Raw genomic sequence first — 24,732 nt, forward strand, 5'->3', positions numbered from 1 at the left:
GGCTACTTTGAGCATCTGTTTCTGAGCCTATTAGGTGTACATAGGCCTACTTTATAGCCTGAAGTTTGAAATTGTTATATAAAACACTAATAGCCTATAGTGCCTGATACTGAGTCTAGAGATATTATAATTCTCCAATTAGGAAAAAGAAGCAATATAGCACAGTATAGAAATACTCTAATACAAGTATGAAAATAGGTTGAAAATGAGAAGTGGCTCTTTAAGTATAGGCCTAATATAAAAATAAATAAATAAAATGTACTTGCGGTTTCATAATTCCAAATAACATACAGGATATAATATGTTAGCCATTTTGTAATGGTCTCATTGCTAAAGTTCATCTGCTGTAACTTAATAAAATGTATTCACATTCATTCACATTTAATGTGCATGCATGTGTACGTGTGTGGGTGCATGTGTACGTGTGTGGGTGCGTGCACGCGCTATAATTAAGGCTGTCAAGGCAAGCATTACTTTATATGAGGTTAAACAACGAATGAATCACATCAAAGCATATGAAGCACATTAGACCACTTTATACGTTTATTATGGCATCAACACAAATCTTGAGAAAACATGTAGCAAATATCATATCCTCTAACACTTACAAAAATAAAGGAATTGTGTTGAGTCTTTTGATAGGATGATATAACTACAGTTATAGTTTAATCACTTAAACCCCCGGCCCCGATGGCTCTAAACTACTGCATGTCAGCTCCTTGTTTCCCCTCTACACCAAACCACTTCATGGTGAATATAGCCAACAATAACGTTAATATTCAGCACATTATTCAAATGCCCCCATGGTCTATATGCCACCTGACGTGTTTCTCTCACCTCTGCCTTTAAGAATTTGATTACATGATGGATGAAACTAAGAAAATACATTGAGGAGATACAGATTTACATGAGATTCCATCGTATGACCATTTTAACATAGGACAGGATTGTTTTCTATATCTCCTCGTCTGAGTCCAGCAGAGGAGGATCGCCTTTTTTGTTCTTCTTGCTAAAGTAGCCGATGACAAAGGCCAGCGCCGCTACTGCTGCGGCGAAAGCACTGGCAAAGAACACAGTGCCCACTTTACTGTTGAGAACGACCAGGACGGCTTCATCTGCTACTGGTGCCCTGGGCTCTGCATCTGCTACTGGTGCCCTGGGCTCTGGTGCCCTGGGCTCTGGTGCCCTGGGCTCTGGAGAATCCACTGGAAATAGAGAACAAAAGAGACACATTAGAATTACATTATTATACCGTAGATGAGGCCGGTTTGACAAAATGGGTGCCATGATGGCACCATATCTGGGTGCTATGATGCAAGTCATGCAGGGGTGCCGCAGAATACTGTGAAGATAATTTGGAATGTATCTATATCACTTACGTTTAACCAGTTAAGCCCAAACAGACCACTAAACCTCCTTATCAAAAATATCAGATTTACATGCTCAAGTTGTGACGCGTTGTGAGCTTGTAGATTGGCTATTTTTGGTGAATGTTCCCACCAGAACAGGATCTAGGGAATAGGGTAGTTAATGGGCATACCACTCATTTTCAACATTTTACTATGTCATTAATATACCTTAGAGTTGCTGTGTGGAAATAATAAAAACAAGTCCCCCCATTCTGTGTTGCCTAGAACTGGAGGTCTGAAAAAAATCAGTAACATTATGAAGTTCATCTTTGTGATGTACTGCATAATGTTACTGATTTATTTTTTTGTATTATTAGAAAAACATATCACAGTTTCTTATTTACGTATCAGTCAGCAGAAGCAGGGACATGTTTTTTTTTTCCTCCACCGAGTCTAGCAGAGAGGGGTGGGGGGTTATCAAATAAATACCAAATATCTAGAGGGGGAACGCCTACTGAGTGGCAAAAAACTACTTTCTGGCAGCCCATGCATCCAAACAGAAAAGTCCTACAGTATCTTATTGCATTAAATGTTAAACTACGCTAAACTCACTTTGCCACTAATTTTTCCTCTCCATTTGCCACTAACTTTATGCATGCGCATACCCCTTGAATGAATTAACTTAAAAATAAAAAATAAAAACGGTCTGGGGGTAAAGAATGACCCCAGAACTGTTTCAAAGAGGAATACCACTATTAATCCTCCATGTTTATTACCTGCAGTGAGAGTCTGGCCATCATTAAACTGATCTCCAGGCATCATGACCTCATCAGCTGGATCGACACCTCCATCCACCACGCCATCAGTGGGTCTGACCACCTGGAAAGGACCCTGGGTAATGTAGTGAGCTCCTGTCTCCATGGTCTTCAGGGAGCGTCTGCGTCTGCGTGTGGGGTCGCTCATGCAGCCCTGAGCACATCTGGACACGGGGTTCCCCGTCTCACACAGGATGACGGAGCAGGTAATGAACACCTGGAGACACACATACAGTATGAGTTATTAATAGGCCTATCTCACAGCATTTACCCGCCCCCTTTCCACGCCCCCCTTTTGGAGCTAATGGTGTTATCTTTTCTGCGGTCCATAGACTTCCATGTTAAAAGAGGTATTTTCACAAGCCACAAACTACCGTTTTGTAAAGGTAAGGTTTATTCTACTTATTTGAGTTGTTATACCATTGTGTTTTCTTCATATTATTATCGGTCTTTGACATTTTAACATTAGGAAATGTACTTAGATTCTCCAGAGAAAAAAAGTGTAAATGCCTAATGTTAAATGACACCACTAGCTACCGGAAGGGGGCGTGGAAAGGGGGCTGTGAGATAGGCCTATAACTAATGTAATGTACACCTGGAGACACACATACAGTATGAGTTATTAATAACTAATGTAATGTACACCTGGAGACACACATACAGTATGAGTTACTATTAACTAATGTACACCTGGAGAAATAAGCCAAACATACACCCGGGAATCGAACCCAGGAGTCCCGTGTGGAAAGCCAACATCTTAACCACTAAGCCAAAGGCTATTGCCTAAGGCTCAGGGGAGATATTAGCCATCAAGCTGAGGCTTTGAGCCATTCTGCTACACACACATACAGTATGAATTACCGTAATAACTAATGTAGTACACCTGGAGACATAACGCAAACATACACAGATACAGATTTCCAAACCCTCTCACCACTTCCAGTATTCCCCTCACACTCCCCACAGACCTCCCCATACGTAACATCTTCCAGTATTCCCCTCACACTCCCCACAGACCTCCCCATACGTAACATCTTCCAGTATTCTCCTCACACTCCCCCCACAGACCTCCCCATACGTAACATCTTCCAGTATTCCCCTCACACTCCCCCCACAGACCTCCCCATACGTAACATCTTCCAGTATTCCCCTCACACTCCCCACAGACCTCCCCATACGTAACATCTTCCAGTATTCCCCTCACACTCCCCCCACAGACCTCCCCATACGTAACATCTTCCAGTATTCCCCTCACACTCCCCCCACAGACCTCCCCATACGTAACATCTTCCAGTATTCCCCTCACACTCCCCCCACAGACCTCCCCATACGTAACATCTTCCAGTATTCCCCTCACACTCCCCACACAGACCTCCCCATACGTAACATCTTCCAGTATTCCCCTCACACTCCCCCCACAGACCTCCCCATACGTAACATCTTCCAGTATTCCCCTCACACTCCCCACAGACCTCCCCATACGTAACATCTTCTGAATGAATTCCCTTTGTTTGCCCATACTCCTGTCACATGTGTTTTTGCCTTTGGAGTCCCCGACACATTTGGCTACACGCCACCGGTCGAGCGTAATGGAACGTTATCTAGTTCTAGAGATCTAGTTTTTATTTAGTTTTCATCAGTGAAAAAAGGCAGTCGACGAACATTTTACGTCATAGTTGTAGTCGACGAAATCAACACTGCTGCCATGTTGAATATGGCAACGACCAAAAAGCTGGGTGGTTATTAATAGCAGTGTTCACCTGGTCGGCTATCAAAAAAATAACAGCATTCAATCAGACTATGAAATAGTATGTATAAATAACATTCTAATTGTCTTACCTCATCATAGTTGCCAGTGAACTTGAAGGCCTGGATCTCAAAGTTGAATGATTTAAGGTCAGATGAAAGGTTTCTCTGCAATGTCTCATCCATCACACACCTTTGATTAAAAAATAATAATCATAAAAAAATAATAATGTATGTGTGTGTGTGTGCGTGCGTGCGTGCGTGCGTGCGTGTGTGCGCTGGCTAAACAGACATAGGGACATACATAGACATGGGATTAATGGGATTAACATGCAAAATGTCAGTGCGTGTCAACTGCATAATTAATTAGACTGACACTGGTATAATCAGCAAAGAAAAAGGTCAAGTCCCTGGTAAAAATCTGAAGGTAGGTTCAAGGAGGAAAGAGCTAAGTCCAAGTCACTTGTCGCTGCTATAATCCACAGGTAGGTTTCTTATGGTCGATGAGAGAATAAGAGAGGCTGGTGAGTTTCTAATTCTTACCCATTGTTTATGAGAGGATAGATGATGCCGGTCCTTTGGGTTTCTTCAGGAGTGGCTGAGCAGGACTCAACAAACAAGGTGACATCGGGCAGGTCGGATTGAGCCTGAATGCCCATGTAGATCATGTCCATCAACTTCACCTAGAAAAAAAAATATTAGGATTTAAAAGTCTTCATTTTGTAGAATCAGCCCCACAAAGTAATGGGTTAACTTAAATGTTTAACTGTAATAACCCTGACCTGCACGGGGTATTGAGACGGCTCCACTCTGGTTGAATAGTTTCCATCTGTGAATATTTCAAAAGTATAACCAAAGCTGCCGAAGGCTGACTCGGTGAACAAGTAGTCAATCTGGTGCAGCTGATAGTGACTGGACAGGCTGATGGATTTGGGAAACTGGCAGAAGAAGCCGATCTTCACACTCCTCTTTCTGGTTATGATGGAGGTCGGCAGCTCAAAGGAGTCGATCTCATTCTTGAAGATAAGGAAGTCTCCTGTATCCTAAACACAACAACAACACCGTTCAGTTAGAACAACAAGGGTGAATTCACAAACTGTTCAAGCCGCGACCCCCACCCTGACAAGCACTTGGAATTTTAGGCATAGGCTATACATTTATTTTGATTCCTGAACACGATAGGACTTTTTACTTGACTTTATTTGTTTATTTCGACGGGACAAAGCATATAGCCATTACAAATAAATGCAATGTAAATACACCAGATTTAGCAAAGATGCTAATTCTCATCTGCAGACCCCACACGAACAGGTAGGCAGTGAAACACATTACACTACGAGACGAAGCATAAAAACATACCACAATGGAAACAAGTCCCCAGGACAAATTGTGTTATCCTTTTAATGTCTGACTGTACCACGTGCTGTTTACTGTACATGTCTGACTGAAGTGTTCAATCCATCAATAAACAAGACACAGAGGCAGCTCATTAAAAAGAGAAAAATAACTCTTGCTACAACCTTTGAATCTTTGGTATCGCATATAGGCCTGCTGTTTGGTTCTTCCTAATTGCATACTGATGTACAATCAACCTTAGAATTACTTTTCAGGGGCATTAACATTAATGATGTAGCATATATATGCAGTGGTGTAAAGTAACTAAGTACTGTACTTGCATGCTGAGATATGGTTTGACATTTATCAATACTTTTACTTCTACTTCACTACATCTCAGTGGAAAATATTGTAGTTTTTAGTTTTGACTCCACTACAATTATTTGAAAACATACTACTTTGAAGATTTGAATAATTATTACAAAACATACATTAACCACTTCAGCCCTGTTTAAACCTTGGCTATTTGTGTAATGATAGCTTGTGAAATGTGACATTCTGCTTACTGAATAGGCTACTTTGACTTTATACCTTAAGTATATTTTGATGCCAATAGGCCTACTTACTTTTACTCAAGTAACTTTTGAACACTACTACTTGTACTTCACACGTAACAGTGTTTCTACATTGCAGTATTGATACTTTAACTTAAAGGACCACTTTTCAACTTCTCTTCCTATAATTGGTCCTAACTAATGTTCATGATAAAACACCACCATTTTTTCCTACTTAGTCTGTGTCTCATAGGAAGGCTGTGGGCAGTTCAGAAACCCGTCCACCAGTGACATCATCGATGGTGAATCCAAGCTAATAGAAACGGCAGGCTTTTTTATTATTTTTTTTTCCTGAAAAGTTGCAATGCAAAAGTTGAAGCCATCGTTCTCACGATAATAAAAATCTAAATATATTTAAAAAAAAATCTGCCTAATCTTGATGTCACTGGTGGACGGGTGTCCGAACTGCCCAAAGCCCTCCTATGAGACACAGACTGAGTAGGAAAAAATGGTGGTGTTTTATCATGAACATTAGTGAGGACCAATTATATGAAGAGATGTTGAAAAGTGGTGAAGTGGTCCTTTAAGTAAAAGATGTGAGTAGGCTGCATACGGTATGACTGGGTCGTCCTACCTCCAATGTAGTGCCACAGGTGGTGAGTGACATGCTGCCCATGATGTGAGTGGCATTGGAGGTGAGGGAGCAGGATGGATCTAACAGCTTCAGCCAGTCCCTGTCGATGCCTGGCATGGAGGCCTTGTCCAGCTCCACGGTCATCTTGTTGGCCGCACACGACACGTGGGCTATGCCTGAACACATGCATGCACACACACACACACACACACACACACATGCGCACACGCACGCAAGCACACATACACACGCGCACACACACACACACACACACACACACACACACACACACACACACACACACACACACACACACACACACACACACACACACACACACACACACACACACACACACACACACGTGAACAAATTGGGTCAGGGGTTCATCCTTGATCTCCATGCCTTCGGACTCACGGAGACAAAATAGCCTGCTCACTATGTAACTTTTAGTTTTTTTTACCAATTGCTCGAATGCCCTGGCAGAATTAGAAAGCAATACAAACACTGGAATGCCTGATTTATATTCAGCTCACATCAGCTTGTAAACCGGCATTTTTCGTTGAGCGACCTCTGCACACAACCAAACATAAAATGACTTGTCTTAGTTCTACTGGATCTCTTCTTCCACTAGTCCCTCCCTAAATTTTTTGACGAAATTGACAATAGATTTGGTCTTAGTCTTAGTCATCATAGCTTATTTTTTATTTTGTTTTTTCAGTGAAAACAGATCCATGAGTTTGGTACGGATCAGTGCAAGGTGCATCTTGCAAGTCCGGATGTTACGTTTCTGACGTCTAGTCTACCATCGGTCCACCCACCAATGTTAATATAGCGGTACAAAAATGATACACAAATGAAAATGGGGAGGCCATGAAGCGTTGATCTGACCTTTTTCAGCAGCTGATCTGGTCACCATTAAAATGACACACCTCATCTCTGATTGGCTAAAAGACACAGGAAGAGGAGGAGCATCATGGAACAGTTTGATGTTACTGACAATGTTGACGTGTAGATACATTATGCTACATTACCCCCATGTATCCATTCATATTTATAGATGTACATTATGCTACATTAACCCCATGTATCCATTCATATTTATATTTACTTTAGTTACATATAGAATGTATAGATAGATAATACAACGCACCTTTCGGCGGTCTCTGCGGTGTAGCAGAGCGGCACGGAGCGGAACACGTCGCTGTCTTGAGGAGTCCAGCTGATGCGGAGCGACACTCTGCCCAGCGTCTCATCCTGCAACACCTTGCTCATGTTGACTGGACCGCTCAGCTGGAAGTCTGTGACACTGGAAACAGCAACAATGGAGAGTATGCACATGCATCACTTTCCCACCGGGACACGCCACCACATTGAGTGGCCAACATGACCAATGACAAAAAACTCCCATATCTGCTGGGCGAAGTACAACAATGTGCAAACACAGCAGCAAGATTTGTGAGTTGCTGTGATAGACAATTTACAATTTACAATTTAGGCATTTAGCAGACGCTCTTAATCCAGAGCGACTTACATTAAGCAAGAACAAAAAGCATGGGAATACATCACATATGTAAAATGCATTTATCGCGAAACATGCGTAAGCTAAGAACGTGACTAGAATATATCTATATAATGACACTATACATATAAACTATAACTAGAACATATCTATATAATGACACTATACATATAAACTATACATATATGCTATACTATGCTGTACATATATACTATACTATGAAGTGCTATGACTACATACAATGCACTTATTGTGCTGTCTACATGACATTCTATAAGTCTGTTTCAAATGCTATATAAGTCTAAGAAGTGCTGTCTAAGGGGGTAGGGTAAGTGCTATGGGCCATGATGGAGTCTGAAAAGGTGGGTTTTCAGACTACGGCGGAAGATCGGGAGTGATGCTGTAGTTCTGATTGCAACGGGAAGTGCATTCCACAGTTTTGGGGCCAGAAGGGAGAAGAGTTTGGGACGTGTGGAGCGTAGGAGAAGGATATCAAACGGAACACAACCACCCTAAAGACTAATCATTGTGTACATTCCTGCACTATACCCATGCATCCAATGATCTTGGTACATAGAAATTGATCTATTGAAGACTCTGACTTTCAAATGTACATCATTTTTGTTTTGATTGTATTGCTGTATTGTTGTATTGTGCTTTCTGCTTTGGTAAACATATGTTTTCTCATGCCAATAAAGCCCTTTGAATTGAATTGAGTGGCTGATTTGTAACCCCCCCCCCCCCCCTATTAGAGTGAAGTCAGTACTTATAGATAACATGTCATGAACATAATTAGTGTGAAGTTTAAGTACTTCGCATGTTTGGCATCAGCTCGGAGATGCAGTTGGAAGGCGTCACCGACTGACGCCTGAAGGACGCTCCCATGTGAGGGGGACGGAGACACGAACCGAGGCACCACGTGACCCGGGAAACAGTTTGGCAACGGAGAAAGAACTGTAACACACATACACGCACGGACGCACGCACGCACGCACGCACGCACACACACACACACACAGACACACAGACACACAAACACCAACAGTTTAATTGGTGTTTCAACATTATGTACGCAGAAAAGCACGCATATATCTACAATTAATAGTCAAACATAGTTCAATACTGCCTATCACACAAAGATTTGGCGGCCCCCCTGTAGTAATGGGTCCCGGACCCCCTGTTGAAGACCCCTGGTGTTAGGCTATATGTGACAATAAAGCCTCTCACCCTCCAGGGTGAAGAGCAAGGTGACCGTGCTGAGAGGAGGTGACAGCAGGCTGCCAGGCGAGGTGACATTGAAGGCCCTCCTGGTGGCTGTGCTTCCGTCTGCGTACGACAGGTTGACGTCTCTGGCCGGATGGTCTTCCAGGACCACCTCCAACACGTGCAGGCCCAGAGCCAGAGGACCCACGCTGCCCAGCTCACAGTTCCCCTGGGATGAAAAGTTATACATTGACCCATTAAGACAAAGGACAAAGGACCACTTCACCACTTTTCAACATCTCTTCATATAATTGGTCCTCACTAATGTTCATGATAAAACACCACCATTGTTTCCTACTCAGTCTGTGTCTCATAGGAGGGCTTTGGGCAGTTCGGACACCCGTCCACCAGTGACATCATCATTAGGCAGATTTGTTTTAAAATATATTTAGATTTTTATTATCGTGAGAACGATGGCTTCAACTTTTGCATTGCAACTTTTCAGAAAAAGAAAGCCTGCCGTTTCTATTAGCTTGGATTCACCATCGATGATGTCACTGGTGGACGGGTTTCTGAACTGCCCACAGTAGGAAAAAATTGTGGTATTTTATCATGAACATTAGTTAGGACCAATTATAGGAAGAGCAGTTGAAAAGTGGTGAAGTGGTCCTTTAAACATTGACCCATAAAGACTAGATTAATGTGGTAAATTACATTTGAGAAAACAATAATAATACCAGAAACACATAAAGCGATCCCTGAATGACCATAGCAGGTCTGTAACTCTGAATGACCATAGCAGGTCTGTAACTCTGAATGACCAGCAGGTCTGTAACTCTGAATGACCAGCAGGTCTGTAACTCTATGGCGATCCTTGCAAATAAAACGTTTGAGTTTAGTACTAGTTGGACTCCTAATATGCCATAGCTACATATGACAGTGCTGACATAATGAAGTTACATTATTCCGGTAGAGAGTGTCAGCCCTTCGGTCGCCCGTCGCCTTAAGGCGTCTTACTGGTAAATAAGTGTTGTACATCTTCTGGAGAAAACCTGGAAACTTGGCATTCAGTAAGTGGGTCTCATGATCAAAATAAGAACATTATGATGGTGTGTAAAAAAGAAAATCTAAAATTTGCCAGAGACACATTTGTCTGTGTACGGACTCGGAGATATATTGATGACGCCTGCCTGAGGCCAATTCTAAATTGTCTTCTAATCCTAAAACCTTTTTGCTATATTTCGGTGGTTCTCAAACATTTTCATATCAAGGACCACCCAAAATTATATGTATTTGGCCACCGACCTGCATCGCATAATAATGTTGTTCCCCCCATAACAAAGATTTGAATTAAGAAAATGTTCAAATTAAAAAAATTATAAATAAGTAAATCAGTTATGATAATCCAAATGTACTAATGGGACATTCTGCATACTGAGTACCTTTACTTTTGGTACTATATTTTAATGCAAATACCTTTCTACTAAAATAAAGTAAAATCTTAAACACAGGACTTATAACAGAGTATTTCTACATTGTGGAATTGGTACTGTAAGAGCCATTTGAGCCTCCTTATTGTCTCAATGACGTCACATGGCATTGTCAATTTGTCAATCAAGGCCTAGGTTGCCCTGGTTACGGGAGAGTATTTAAACCTTGCCCTAATCAGGTGCAGGTGTTGCTGACAGTCAGGGCAACCCGTTTTTAGACTGTGTGGGGGTGGGGGCTCGTTGTCTACCGGTATATTCTTTTGACTTCTGTTTATTTATATGTATGTAAAAGTACAGGGCTCCTCATGGCTCGGCAAGGCTTACTTACTTACACAAAAACACACACTCAAAGACATCAATTCAAAACAAACAATCCCCAGTGGCATTTCAGTGAATCTCCTGCCAGTACACACCTAAAAGCATGGGGAATATAACTTGTCAAACTACCCACAAGAGGGCAGTATCACCTCATGAAACTCATCCAGAGAGACACTTTTGGGATTTTTAAACTTGACTTGAATGAAGAAATCAATTACAAAACATTTCTATAATCACTGTTCCACAGCTACATTCCCTCCCTCCCCAATTAATCTACATTTATGTTTTATATTTTTGGTTTATTTTATTACCATTAAACAGATTAGTGCAAACAGATGAAATTAATCTAAACAAACAGAGTCGGACAGACAGACAAAAAAATAGATCTTCTGCATTCATAGATAGACACACTGTAGGAATACATTACCTCATCTATAGTGACGTTAGAGTCTACAGTGGCATTGGAAGCAAAGCGGCATCTCACAATGTCTCCATCTGGGTCGTAGGCCAACAGAGGAAGCTTTGAAAAACAGTTCTGAGGAACCCTGTAAACAACAAACCCCACAATGCAACATGCTTAATGATAGATGTAAACATCAAACCCCACAATGCAACAACTGAACCCACAATGCAACATGCTTAATGATAGATGTAAACAATGACCCCACAATACAACATGCACCCATTGTGGTTAGAGTGTCCGCCCTGAGATTGAGAGGTCAGGGTTCAACCCCCCTGGCCAGGTTCATACCAAATACTAGCCTATGGGAATGGGACCCAATGCCTCTCTGCTTGCATGGCTGAGGAAAGTAGGGGTGCTGGGGGGGGATTTTAATCAAAACTGATTTCTGTTACTAGGCCTAATAAATAAGCTGTATCACAGTATCGGCGCCTTATCCTGGTTAATTGCCTGTGTCCGTTTGCTCATGCGTGCTCATGCTTTTCAGTGTGAAAATGCATGAAAATGTGCACGCACATTTTGACCATTTGACACACCCTACTGACCATTCAGCACCTCCTACTGTAAATATCTTCCCGCGGCTATGTCTGCTTGTGACAAGAACCTTGTTGAGGGTGTCCCCAGCATTGTTGGAAAGTAACTTTAATATTACTTTAAGTAATATTATTACCTTTTTCCAGTAACTAGTAATATAATTAATTACTTTCAAATTTTAAAGTAGGCTTCCCAAAAGTAACTATAGTTACCATTTTTAGGAGCTTTGGTGGTACTGTACGTGGGCTTAAAGTGTTAATTTATAAAGGTAGACTGGGTTGGGATGGAGTTGCTGATCCGGTCTAGATCTAGACTATAGAGTGGATACGGAAACGATGCACACTTGTTTGTACATTATCGGATGTGGAAGAGCAGGCCTAAACCGTCAGGAACAAACTGGGTAGTCAGTGTGTGACACTTTGGGGGACAAACAAACTGGGTATTCAGTGACACTTTGGGGGACAAACTGGGTAGTCAGTGTGACACTTTGGGGGACAAACTGGGTAGTCAGTGTGACACTTTGGGGGACAAACGATGCAATTACTAAGTAATAAGTAACTGCCAAATTACTTTTGGCAGATATGTAAAGTCATAATATTACTATTGTTTTTTAAAGTAACTAGTAATAGGTATATATTTTTAGTAACTCTTCCAACACTGGTCCCACCCAGGTCCATTTCTATATACTAGAGTAAAGGTTTGTACCTTAAAGCTGCTACGGTGGCCGTGACAGGAGCTTTGTTGAGGGTGTGTGTGTCAGAGCGTGTTCCCAGGTCCAGCTGTGTGTGAAACGTTGATGTCTGCTTACTGTGGACGTTAGAGGCCCAGCAGCACTGCGACTCACTGAAACACACACACACGCACACGCGCACGCGCGCACACACACACACACACACACACACACACACACACACACACACACACACACACACACACACACACACACACACACACACACACACACACACACAAAATGCTTTCATTATAATGTATGTTGAGGGATCATCGCCATGTAACTTGTGGTGGATCATTATGGGTCCATTTGTACACTGTCAGAGTTAATTAAGGTCCATTTGTACACTGTCAGAGTTAATTAAGGTCCATTTGTACACTGTCAGAGTTAATTAAGGTCCATTTGTACACTGTCAGAGTTAATTAAGGTCCATTTGTAAACTCTCAGAGTTAGGGTTTAGGGTCCATTTGTACACTGTCAGAGTTAAGGGCGTCTTTGAAAATAAAACATTTGAGACACTAGTACTAGTGGACTCCTATGCCATAGGTGTCGTAGTAAATATGTGTCATACATATTCTGAAGAAAATCTGGAGATTTGAAATTAAGTCTTGGGATCAAAATAAGAACATTAAATTATGTTATAAAAACATTTGCCACGGACAAGACCAAAACTGCCACGGACACATTTGTCCGTGTACGGCCATATTGACCCCTGTGTACAGTATCTTAATGTATCACTGTAATAGCTGTACAGTATGTATGTCTCAAACATACTGTACTTCTTCACGTGGACTAACCTCCTGCATTTACCTCCTGTGCATTCCATTATGTCACCCGTACCTGACACAATTCTGACGGTGTCCCACATCTGTCACTGTTCTAGGGCTGCACCTTGTGACCTCATGTAGGCCTACTGCACTTGCCTGCTTATTATACTCAGTGTTAATTTTTATTATTATTATTATTTGTCACGCCTCATTCCAGATATGGCCATATCCAGTGTAATAGTCACACCTGTCCTCAGATGATCATTATTCCCATTATGCCTCACTCTTTTGCCATCAGCCAATGAGAACCAGTCAGTCCACATTCCTCCCAAATGTCCCAAATTAGCTCACTTTGTAGTCAGCAGTGGTGGAAGGAATACTGAAGTACTGAAGTAAAAGTAGCAATATCACAATATAATAATAATAATAATAATAATATGCTATACAAGTGAAGTGTAGATGTTATTTTAGAATAGCCAAAGAATAAAGTATAACTTTAGTGGTTAATATATGTTTTGCAATAATCAAAATATGCAAAGTACACTAACTACTGTAGTAGCCTAACTAAAGCTGCCAAATAATTGCAGTAGGCCTAGAGTTAAAAAAGTACAATTGCCTCTGAGATGTAAAAGCACCAAAACGGATATTGTCTGATTTTGAACTTCTGTATAGCTTTACACATACAACCAGTAAGACGCTCTGAGGGCATCCACCTGGGTGACAGCAGACTGCTGGGCGAGCACTGGCACTTTGGGATGGGGGGTCAGATCAACATATCCACCTGGGTGACGGCAGACTGCTGGGTGAGCACTGGCGCTTTGGCATGGGGGGTCAGTTCAACATATGGAATTAATTCTGTACTGGCCGTATATGGAGCGTGTCTTGAGTGTACAGGGTTTGATGAGGTCAGATCAACATAATGGAATGTCAGAACAGGTCAGCTCCATATATGGAGATCTAAGGGCGGTAGCAGGGAGGTCTCGCCATATATGGAACGTGTCTTGAGTGTACAGGGTTTGATGAGGTCAGATCAACATATGGAATCATTGGAATGTCAGAACAGGTCAGCTCCATATATGTAGATCTTAAGGGTGGCAGTGGCCCGCGGGGGCAGTGTCTTGAATGTACAGGGTTTGATGAGGTCAGTGTCATGATCTTCATATATGGTGGCGTGACATGTCACAAGGAGTGACCATATATGGAGGCGTGAATAATTATAATAACAATAATAAGCACATGTGATGTGGCAATAAAGTTGACTGTTTCTTGTCACGTGTCACCAACACCCACCCAGGGACCAAGACATGGAAAGGTTATTGTATGTAGTGCAATGGTGCACTGTATTCATGTGCACTGTCCCTGCCAAATAGAGACAATAACAACAGAGATTAAAATAGGATGCATTTTGCATCCCAAAACGCAGTTTATAGTTAAGGGACACAATAAAACAACGACCTCTGCATCCACGGGATGCACTACTGTACTCAGCATGTACAGTAAAAATAATACACGTAAAAAAAAGATGCAATATTTTGCTATAGCTTTAGTTATAATAATCATTTCTTCTTCTGTTTTCTACATGAATATATTATAACCATATAAAATGAAATGGGAGTTAAATGCTGCAATTTGTAAAAATGGCAAAATATGACTCCTAACGTCGTTGAAGTGGGACTCATACAATGTCCCTGGGACTCATCCAAAAGACCATCCCTGCATCCTCATTACATTGAAAACCTATTTACATCACTGTAACAATACAACATTTTGTTGTACTTAATTAATTGGCTCCCCCATGGTATCAATACTAGGTCTGCCACCGAATCGTCTATTTTCTGCTAACGTTTTCCCCAGAATAGGAACACTAGGGGGTTCACGTAGTTCAGCAGGCCGATGGAGAAATACAAGATATGTAGCCACTGTGCAGCATATTTGCTTTGTTTTCTTAACATCAGTCAGAGGTCGGTCTTATCCACAGGCAAAGGAATGTCAAAACCAACACACCTAATGTGTAATTCCAAAGGGCTGTAACACGCTTACGGCAAGAAGTTAGCATGAAGTGCATTCAACAATACGATGGGTGGAGCAGCTATTAACTTTAACTTTGAACTGGCATTGGTATTGTCCAGATAAGAGGGTGGAGTGGCTGTGGTGAACCGGTATATTGTTTGTGTCATTATGACATAATGATAGCAATTATTTGAGATAATTGCGACAATATCCAAAATGTGCATCTGATATAGATTGCCTTTTTATAGTGCTTTTCTATGCACAAAGTGCTTACTCAAATCGTTGTACAGGTCCATTCATTCACACCGCGCGACATAAAATAGTTACAGACTTACAGTATCATTGAGAATAATTAGCTCATATGCTATATAGCGATGCTAAATATTGAAATTTAAGCCTGCACCAATCACTCCCACTTTTCACACAGGCATTGACCATAATAATATGGAGGTCTTAACGAAGCCCTTTTTTCAATTTAATAAATTATAGATTAATAATGAATTTATTGGTGAATTAAAACGTACCCAGGGTGCAGTACCCCCCACGGCCACAAGGGGGGGGGTGCAATATCTCACAACGGGTAAGGGCTAGTACTTTTAACTAGAGATGTCCCGATACTGTATCGGTATCGGAAAAGTATCGGTATATCGGCCCTTTTTGGTCATATCGGGTCATATCGGTATTGGCGAATATGCCAGTCTAACCACCGATCCGACACAGGGGTAAGGAAGGGGTTGACATTATGGCAGGTAAATAAAATGTTGGGGCATGTGGCGTTTGCTTTGGAGTTGCCCAAAGTGCAGGTGAGGAGTCTGCTATTAACAACACGAGATAAAATAAGTTTTCTTTTTTTTATTATTATAAATATTATTCTCTGGTATCGTGAATGGGACTTTTAACCACTTTATCCATTTACTGTATATGTGAAGACTAAGAGAGACAGAGAGAGAGAGAGAGAGAGAGAGAGAGAGAGAGAGAGAGAGAGAGAGAGAGAGAGAGAGAGAGAGAGAGAGAGAGAGAGAGATAATTGTGTTAATTAGTTAAACTCTCAGGAATCCAGAGCTACCTGTTATTTGTCCTTTAAGTAGGAGGTATTTACAGTCTAAATACTGAGTCATTATGATATTATGTGTAATTATCTCAATATTGACAAAAGACTGTCCTGCTCTCAAACATGTGTGGATTGTGGATTATGTGCACTGTAAAATCCTTCACTTCAATCTTTTAATTTAAAGGCATGGCAATATAGATCTTTTAAAATGCTGGATATGTTCAAATAATGTGGAATAAATAACACTTTACTTATGTCATAATTCATAAAAAAGCACGCAGCACAGCCCTCTCACGCACAGTGGGGAGAGACAGGAAATACAGAGAGAGAGTATGATGATAGTGACAGTAAATGACCCGCCCAACCTGGCAATTGAACCGTGAACATGTCTCAGTGCATTAGATCCTGATGTGGTAATATGTGCCCTAACCAGTGCTGGGCAAGTCTTGATAATATCATTATAGGGTATAAGGGATCATGTTATGTCATTATTTTTGTTCTCTTTGGTTAAATATAGGTAAAAGCACTATATTCTGATAGTAATCATTGCTATCGTGTTTGTTCAGTTCAGTAACAGGGGTCTCTGTAGCTCCTCAGCTCTTTCATAAACAGAAAATACATTTTCATGTGGGCAAACACATTTCAGCCAATCAGGAGAGAGTATCAGCTTAACTTTTATAGTGTTAGGCCTACTGTAACATTTTCATCATTCGTGTATTTATGTATTTATGACAAAAGTAACACTGTAACATTTAAGCTGATAAATGGATGCTCTCTCCTGATTGGATGAAATTTGGTTTACATTTTTGATATAAAGAGCTGAGGAGACACAGAGACCACTGTTACTGAACAAACACGCTATAGCAATGTTTACTATCTGCAGAATATAGTGCTTTACCTTTTTAACCAAAGAGAACAATGTTTACTATCTGCAGAATATAGTGCTTTACCTTTTTAACCAAAGAGAACAATGTTTACTATCTGCAGAATATAGTGCTTTACCTTTTTAACCAAAGAGAACAATGTTTACTATCTGCAGAATATAGTGCTTTATATAGTATATATAGTGTAGAATATACAGAATATAGTGCTTTACCTTTTTAACCAAAGAGAACAAAAATAATGACATAACATGATCCGTTTACCCAACCTTTATATAATGATATTATCAAACATAAACGTGCCCAGCACTGGTTAGGTGATGATTATTTCCGGTTAGCTCACCGTTGAGCTAATTAACCGTCCGGGCCCAAATTTCCCACTTTGAACAAAAAAAGCCTGTTGTCTGTCGTGTCTATATGTGTCTAAGTGCAGAGACGTGACCTTTGACACAACGTAAATGTCTAAAATCTAAATATTAGAGCAGGGAGACAAAATACAACCACCCCAATTGTACAGTTGGGTGCCACCGATATTGTCCCTTATCATTTGACCCATTTAGGCCTGACCTCAACATTTTTAAAAATCCTTCTAAATCCTCCAGTTTTCTGAAATAAATATTTTCACGATTTTTCAAAAATAGCAGACCTACAAGCTCGTAGCGCGCCACTCGGTGGCGCGCTATGAGCTTGTAGATCTGCTATTTTTCAATAGCTAAATTATAACATAATGTTTAAAACACCCAAAATGGGTTAACTGTCCTTTTGCGCAGATCACGCAAACCTCAGCAAAAAGAAAAGGACAATATCGATGGCCTCCAACTGTATAAATTATATTGTATTAATACTCTACCATATAGAATAGATTGTATTATGTTATATTGTAGTGTATTGTACTGTCTAGTCCTATGAGCTCTCTACCATACAGATTGTATCCGTTGTAGTAACATAGCCTACTCTACAGATGGTTTAAGTTATATCACTTATACCATCTGTAGAGTATGTTACTACATACTCACTCATACAGATTATACAAGTTAGATTGTAGTAACATACTCTACCATACAGATTGTATAAGTTATATTGTGTTAACATATACTCTACAGATTGGACAAAATTACATGCTAATCACTAAAGAAGGTTACATATAGTGCCAGACATGGGGGACTTTACCACCATGCATGCCCCCCAGCATATCCAACCCTGTCTAGCATGTTTTCAGACAGGGAGGGGCAGGTTTGTAAATGGGTCATAAAGTAGAACTAATAATGGGCCATATATTAGTAGTACTAATATATAGTACTATTTGAATGACCAAAGGACACACCACTTAGTTGTAGAATAGAACACTGCCTTGTGTGTGTGTGTGTGTGTGTGTGTGTGTGTGTGTGTATGTGTGTGTGTGTGTGTGTGTGTGTGTGTGTGTGTGTGTGTGTGTGTGTGTGTGTGTGTGTGTGTGTGTGTGTGTGTGTGTGTGTGTGTGTGTGTGTGTGTGTGTGTGTGTGTGTGTGTGTGCGCGCGTGCGTGCGTGCGTGTTTGTGTGTCGCCCTTTACAGCAATATGCTGCACGACCCAGTCACGACCCCTGCATCACGACCCAGTCACGACCCTAATGACTCCACTGTCACTTGACTGAAAATGACTTGACTTTTAAAAAGTAAAAAGTGCTGACGTAAGTCATGACCTGGACACGTACGCACACACGCACACACACACACACACACACACACACACACACACACACACACTTTTTTCACACACAAGTGGAGGCTCATGGGAAAATACCTCTCATTGGTGAATGACTGTCACTCAAGAATGGATGAAGGGAGTGGACAAAAAAGCAGGATTCCTCTTGTCTGTTTCGTTTTACTTGAATAATGGCCTAATTTGCTTCAACATACTATGGCCTCTCGGACCTATTTATCTTTTATTTTCTGGCCCGCATGACTTCTGTCAAAAATGCCAAGATGCATCCATTCAATCCAGACAAAACAGACCAACAGAAAGGTGAATGTGGTACCTGAGAGTGAAGGATGTAAAACAGACCAACAGAAAGGTGAATGTGGTACCTGAGAGTGAAGGATGTGAAACAGACCAACAGAAAGGTGAATGTGGTACCTGAGAGTGAAGGATGTACAACAGACCAACAGAAAGGTGAATGTGGTACCTGAGAGTGAAGGATTTAAAACAGACCAACAGAAAGGTGAATGTGGTACCTGAGAGTGAAGGATTTAAAACAGACCAACAGAAAGGTGAATGTGGTACCTGAGAGTGAAGGATGTACAACAGACCAACAGAAAGGTGAATGTGGTACCTGAGAGTGAAGGATGCATTGTTTTGGATGGTGACTGAAGAAAGACCTTCTGACTGGCACCACCTGTGGAGAACAGAACCGCACGTTTATTATTATAGAGCAGTGGTTTTCAACCCTTTTCATTTCAAGATCCATTCTTTATTCTGCATTTGAGCCACGGACTACCATTTTGATGAGATATAGGGCTCCATTTTCGTCAGCGCTAAACCCCTTATCCCTAAACTTTTTACTATTTTGCAAAACATTTTTGAATAGTTCAACTAGCCAATCTACATTGACACGTTGTGAGCTTGTCGACTGGCCATTTTAACTATTCAAAAATGTTTAGCAAAATAGTAAAAAAAAGGCAAAGAAGTTTAGGGATAAGGGGTTTAGCCCCGTTAGCGGTGACGAAAATGGAGCCCTTAGCCTCTCAGATCCTAAGGGCTCAATTTTCGTCAGCGCTAAACCCCTAATCCCTAAACTTCTTTGCCTTTTTTTTACTATTTTGCAAAACATTTTTGAATAGTTCAACTAACCAATCTACATTGACATGTTGTGAGCTTGTCGACTGGCCATTTTAACTATTCAAAAATGTTTAGCAAAATAGTAAAAAAAAAAAAAGGCAAAGAAGTTTAGGGATAAGGGGTTTAGCGGTGACGAAAATGGAGCCCTATATCTTTGAATATTTCGAACAGACAGTATAGGGTACAGTAGGGTACAGTAGGCTACAGTAGAGTTCACCGTTTCCCAGCCCTTCTGGAGGCCTAGTTTGTTATAGTTTACCTAAAACAGTGTTTTCAACACAGTGGGTCGGGACATTGACAATTAAAATGAAAACATAATAAATTGTAATAACCTGCTCGGAGAAGAGCTGTCCTGGTCTGTTTGCACAGCTGCAGGGTTGCTATGGTTACTGCAGCTTCCTCTGCCATTCTGCCTCTGATGCACAATCACCTGACACATACATGGAAAGTACATTTTATTATTGTCGGGCAGAAACCGCTTATATTCATTTAATTTAATTTAATTTCGTTTCGTTTCGTTTCGTTTCGTTTCGTTTCGTTTCGTTTCGTTTCGTTTCGTTTCGTTTCGTTTCATTTCATTTTATTTTATTTTATTTTATTTTATTTTATTTTATTTTATTTTATTTTATTTTATTTTATTTTATTTTATTTTATTTTATTTTATTTTATTTTATTTTATTTTATTTTATTTTATTTTATTTTATTTTATTTTATTTTATTTTATTTTATTTTATTTTATTTTATTTTATTTTATTTTATTTTATTTTATTTTATTTTATTTTATTTTATTTTATTTTATTTTATTTTTTTGATCATAGTACAGCCTACATCATCGCACAAAAGCATCAAAACTATCAGATCAAAAAGGTTTCCATCACGACAGAGACAATTTATTTTCCAATATCTACTGTAAGTACATTTTGAGTATCTGTGCCTTACTAAAGTATGTGTTTTTGGTACAAATATTGTACTTAAATAAGTAGCATACATATTGGAATATGACTCCACTACATTTCTAGGAAGGGAAACAAAAAAGCACATTATGAATTAATCACTTAAGCCCTGTTTCAAACAGTGAAAACAGCAGTTCCAACGACGTGTTGAGGGCTTTCATAGATCAGTGTGCTTCACATTGCTGTAATTCTTCCTAGAGAATGCCACTTCTCAAGCCCATGGAGGCTCTCTTTGTTGTATCTTTATAATTATTGTGGTTGCTGTAGGCGTTCTAGGCAACACACCTATTGTTCTAGGTCTGAGAACCTTTATTTGTCAGATAAAGTAAACCTGCTTTTTTTAAACCGTTTTTGTTCATTGAGTTCAATGGACTTTTTTGTAACCTTTTCTGTAACCCCAAAAGTCAAATTTCTGTTCCTTTTCTGATTGGACAATATGATGTCCAATCAAACACAGGAGTGTCATCACAATATGTACAGAATTAATTAAGAACAGAACGTTTTAGTATAAATCAGAGTAATCTAGTAAGAGAGTGGTGACACGCTTTGATCTCGCCGCAAAGCGGCTACATTCACAAAACAAGCCTACTTTGACTTATAAATGTATACATTTAATTTGCCTAAATCAATAATCTGTTGGAATGAAAACCTTCTTCAACATTCAAACTGTGTTAATATGAAAAAAACGAAAATCACAACAAAAAAAAAATCTAGTTTATTTTAGATTTTCTGCCTTTTCATTATAGGCGAGATGAGGACCATTTTGCTAGACCTGGTCACATATGGGCGATAGTTCCAAACATTGCTCCTATGGCTGGAACTATTCCATTGAGATAGAATGAGCACTTCCGCATTCCATTGTTACAATGAGAGTCAACGGGAGTGTCATTAATCTCTTATTAGATTACTCTGGTATAAACCCATGATGTGTGATCCAAAATTGCATACCACACTTGTACCCTGACCTTAGATATTACAGTGTGGAGGGCAGCGATTCAGGAGTCCCGAGTTGGTGTTGACTTCTAGAACGCACTCTCATATCACATCACATTAAATTGATTTATGTTAAATTAATTATTAAGTGTGTCAAGACATATTGCTTAAATTGGAGGCACATGAGGCCCCCGGGCACGTTGAAGACCCCAGTAGTACTGTTTACAGTAGTGTTTACAGTAGTACTGTTTACAGTAGCCTATTTTAGCCAATATGAATCACAACATACTCACAAGCTGCCATAAGCCCTTTTGGTTTAAATTCACGTTTAAACTCACGTCACAAGTGATTAAATTTACTGTTCTTTTTTTTATCAAAATACAATGATAAAGTTGAAACCATTCAACCATTCCAAAACATATTAACATAAATAAACCCTATTTTGTATTGTCTCTTTTTTGTACTTTGTTGCCTTCGAAATAGCTGATTTACTTCTTTCTTACTTTGACATTCTGGACAATGAGTGTATTTCACTTTTTCGGGACTTTTTTCCCCTATCAATTTCACAGTCCAAGCCTTGAATTCATGGACTATGTTGTTGTTTTTGGCACATTCCTGATCAAAAATACGGCTAAACTATATACTGTAAAGAGAAAATGTGGATAAGATTATATATCGTTGCTGTCGGGCAAAAACCTCTTACTCTATCTTTATTGTAACTTTTTCTGTTTTGTCTTAAATTAATACTCTACTCTCTACTCTATACTTCATCATACTACAGTGTCACACAACAGTATCAACAGTAACAGATCTGCAAGCTCCAAACGCGGCACAAAGCGACTTGCTTTGAGCTTGATCTGCTACTTTTGCTATGTTTTAATTTAAAGTAGCTGCAGTAGTAGGCCTATAGCTTTTTGTAGTTTGTAGTTTTTATTATAAAATCTACAAAACAACTCTCACAGTACGTGTAATCAAGGAAATACTATACTGTCCAGGCTATAACTGAATGTTTTAAATATAGTATTATTTACTTAAATTAATCAAATGTTGGAATATCGGAACAGGAATGCAACAAAAACAAAAAAAACTCCATGAATTCAAGGCTATACATGTGGTGAGTAATCAATAGGAAAATTACAAATTTTGGGGGGTGAAGTTGGTTACATACAAAAACCTTACCTCAAATTCTCCCTGCTTTGCCAGAACCGAATATGTGGCGCTTTGACCGTAAAAGGCATCCTGGCACAACGTGGTCCCCAGCAGGGCAGAGAAGATGCAGAGAACAGCTCCGGCTTCCATGGTGGACTGGTTTGTTTATGTGTGTCACTGTCAGCTCTGTCGTTTGTTTATTTCTGTCACTGTCAGCTCTGTGGTTTAAGGGTTAAGTACTGTAGCAAGCCTAAGTCTGACTTCACTGAACAGGTAGAACCAGATCTCTACAACCATAAAGAATTTGGTAGCTAGTCTGCATAATTGGCCTGCATTAGTGGCCATGCGTGCAGGCAGGCGGGACACTGAATAGTTTTTGGAGCATGAACAGGAAGACTAGATTAACAAAAAACATTTAACCCACAGAGTAGCCTTCAGTAGTTCCCAAACTTTTCTCAGGATTTTTCTAAAATATTCAAAAATAGCACATATGCTATAATGCCAGTGGTGGTAACATTATAAATCATATCATTCGGATAGTACATAGGCATATTGCAGAACGAGAGCTTCCCCTTATGACTTACTGTCCATGCATTTCTTTCGAACAAACAGCAACATATTGTACTGGCCATATATGGAGCGTGTCTTGAGTGAACAGGGTTTGATGAGGTCAGATCAACATTATGGAATGTCAGAACAGATCAGCTTCATATATGGAGATAAGGGTGGCAGCAGGGGCATAGTGTCTTGAGTGTAAAGGGTTTGATGAAGGCCCAGGTGGGCCGGGCCTTAATTTTCAGGCCTGTTGAATGGACAGGTATAGTCAAAAGGGAGACATCGAAGAGGAAGGACGGGTGGGTAAGGATCAACATATGGAATGTCAGAACAGGTCAGGTCCATATATGGAGATCTAAGGGTTTGAGGTTTGAGGTCAGATGTAGAGTTGCTGGCCAGCTCCATATATGCAGATCTAGGTGATGATCCAGTTTTCTCCATGTAGCCAGGATTTGATGAGGTCAGTGTCGTGATCTTCATATAAGGAGACGGCCATATATGGAGACGTGATGTCACGAGGTGTGTTTGCAAATAATGTACTTTTGACATACTATGGCTACTGTACTGGACTACACTGTACTGGAGTGTACTTTACTTTGTAATCTCAAAAGCAATAAATACATAATATTAAACGTCTGTATTCCACAAATGGGATTCTGTCCCATTTATTGGGACAGAAAAAAATATAATATTATGTTTGTGATTTTTCGTAAATTAATTAGCCCGACAGAACAACAGTGCAGCAAACACAAGACAATTGACTAATATGATATAATAATAAAGTTAAAACAATTAACACAAACAAACAATCACACTTTCTCTAATAATTACGCTTGATGCATATTTTAAGCAAAACACATATTACATGTACAGTACACAATCCTTTGCATTTCATATCTATTTTCTGTATTATGTCATTCTAA

The 24,732-nt window shown here is 40.0% G+C and overlaps 1 protein-coding gene across 1 annotated transcript; it reads right to left on the reverse strand.

Moving 5' to 3' along the window:
- Window positions 1-529: 529 nt before the first annotated feature.
- Window positions 530-20,600, reverse strand: LOC306920342 (ZP domain-containing protein-like). Its single transcript, XM_079497060.1, has 14 exons — window positions 20,552-20,600; window positions 19,714-19,776; window positions 12,666-12,803; window positions 11,394-11,511; window positions 9,183-9,387; window positions 8,768-8,909; window positions 7,587-7,742; window positions 7,325-7,380; window positions 6,434-6,609; window positions 4,693-4,953; window positions 4,454-4,593; window positions 4,004-4,103; window positions 2,126-2,381; window positions 530-1,205 (listed from the first exon to the last, which is right to left on the reverse strand). The coding sequence occupies exons 7-14, from the start codon at window positions 7,706-7,708 to the stop codon at window positions 955-957; spliced, it is 1,362 nt and encodes a 453-aa protein (XP_079353186.1). The 5' UTR covers window positions 7,709-7,742; window positions 8,768-8,909; window positions 9,183-9,387; window positions 11,394-11,511; window positions 12,666-12,803; window positions 19,714-19,776; window positions 20,552-20,600; the 3' UTR covers window positions 530-954.
- Between the last annotated feature and the right edge of the window lie 4,132 nt (window positions 20,601-24,732).

Source organism: Electrona antarctica (assembly GCF_951216825.1).
Source record: "Electrona antarctica genome assembly, chromosome: 3".
NCBI lineage: Eukaryota > Metazoa > Chordata > Actinopteri > Myctophiformes > Myctophidae > Electrona > Electrona antarctica.

Bases quoted from the DNA above. Each gene is read 5' to 3' on its own strand.
- LOC306920342 (XM_079497060.1), bottom strand. From the start codon at position 7,708: ATGAGCAAGGTGTTGCAGGATGAGACGCTGGGCAGAGTGTCGCTCCGC. The intron at 6,610-7,324 runs GTCAGATCAACG...GCATGTGTTCAG, and splicing joins CAGATCAGCTGCTGAAAAAG to GCATAGCCCACGTGTCGTGT. The intron at 2,382-4,003 runs GTAAGACAATTA...GTGTGTCTCCAG, and splicing joins TCACTGGCAACTATGATGAG to GTGTTCATTACCTGCTCCGT.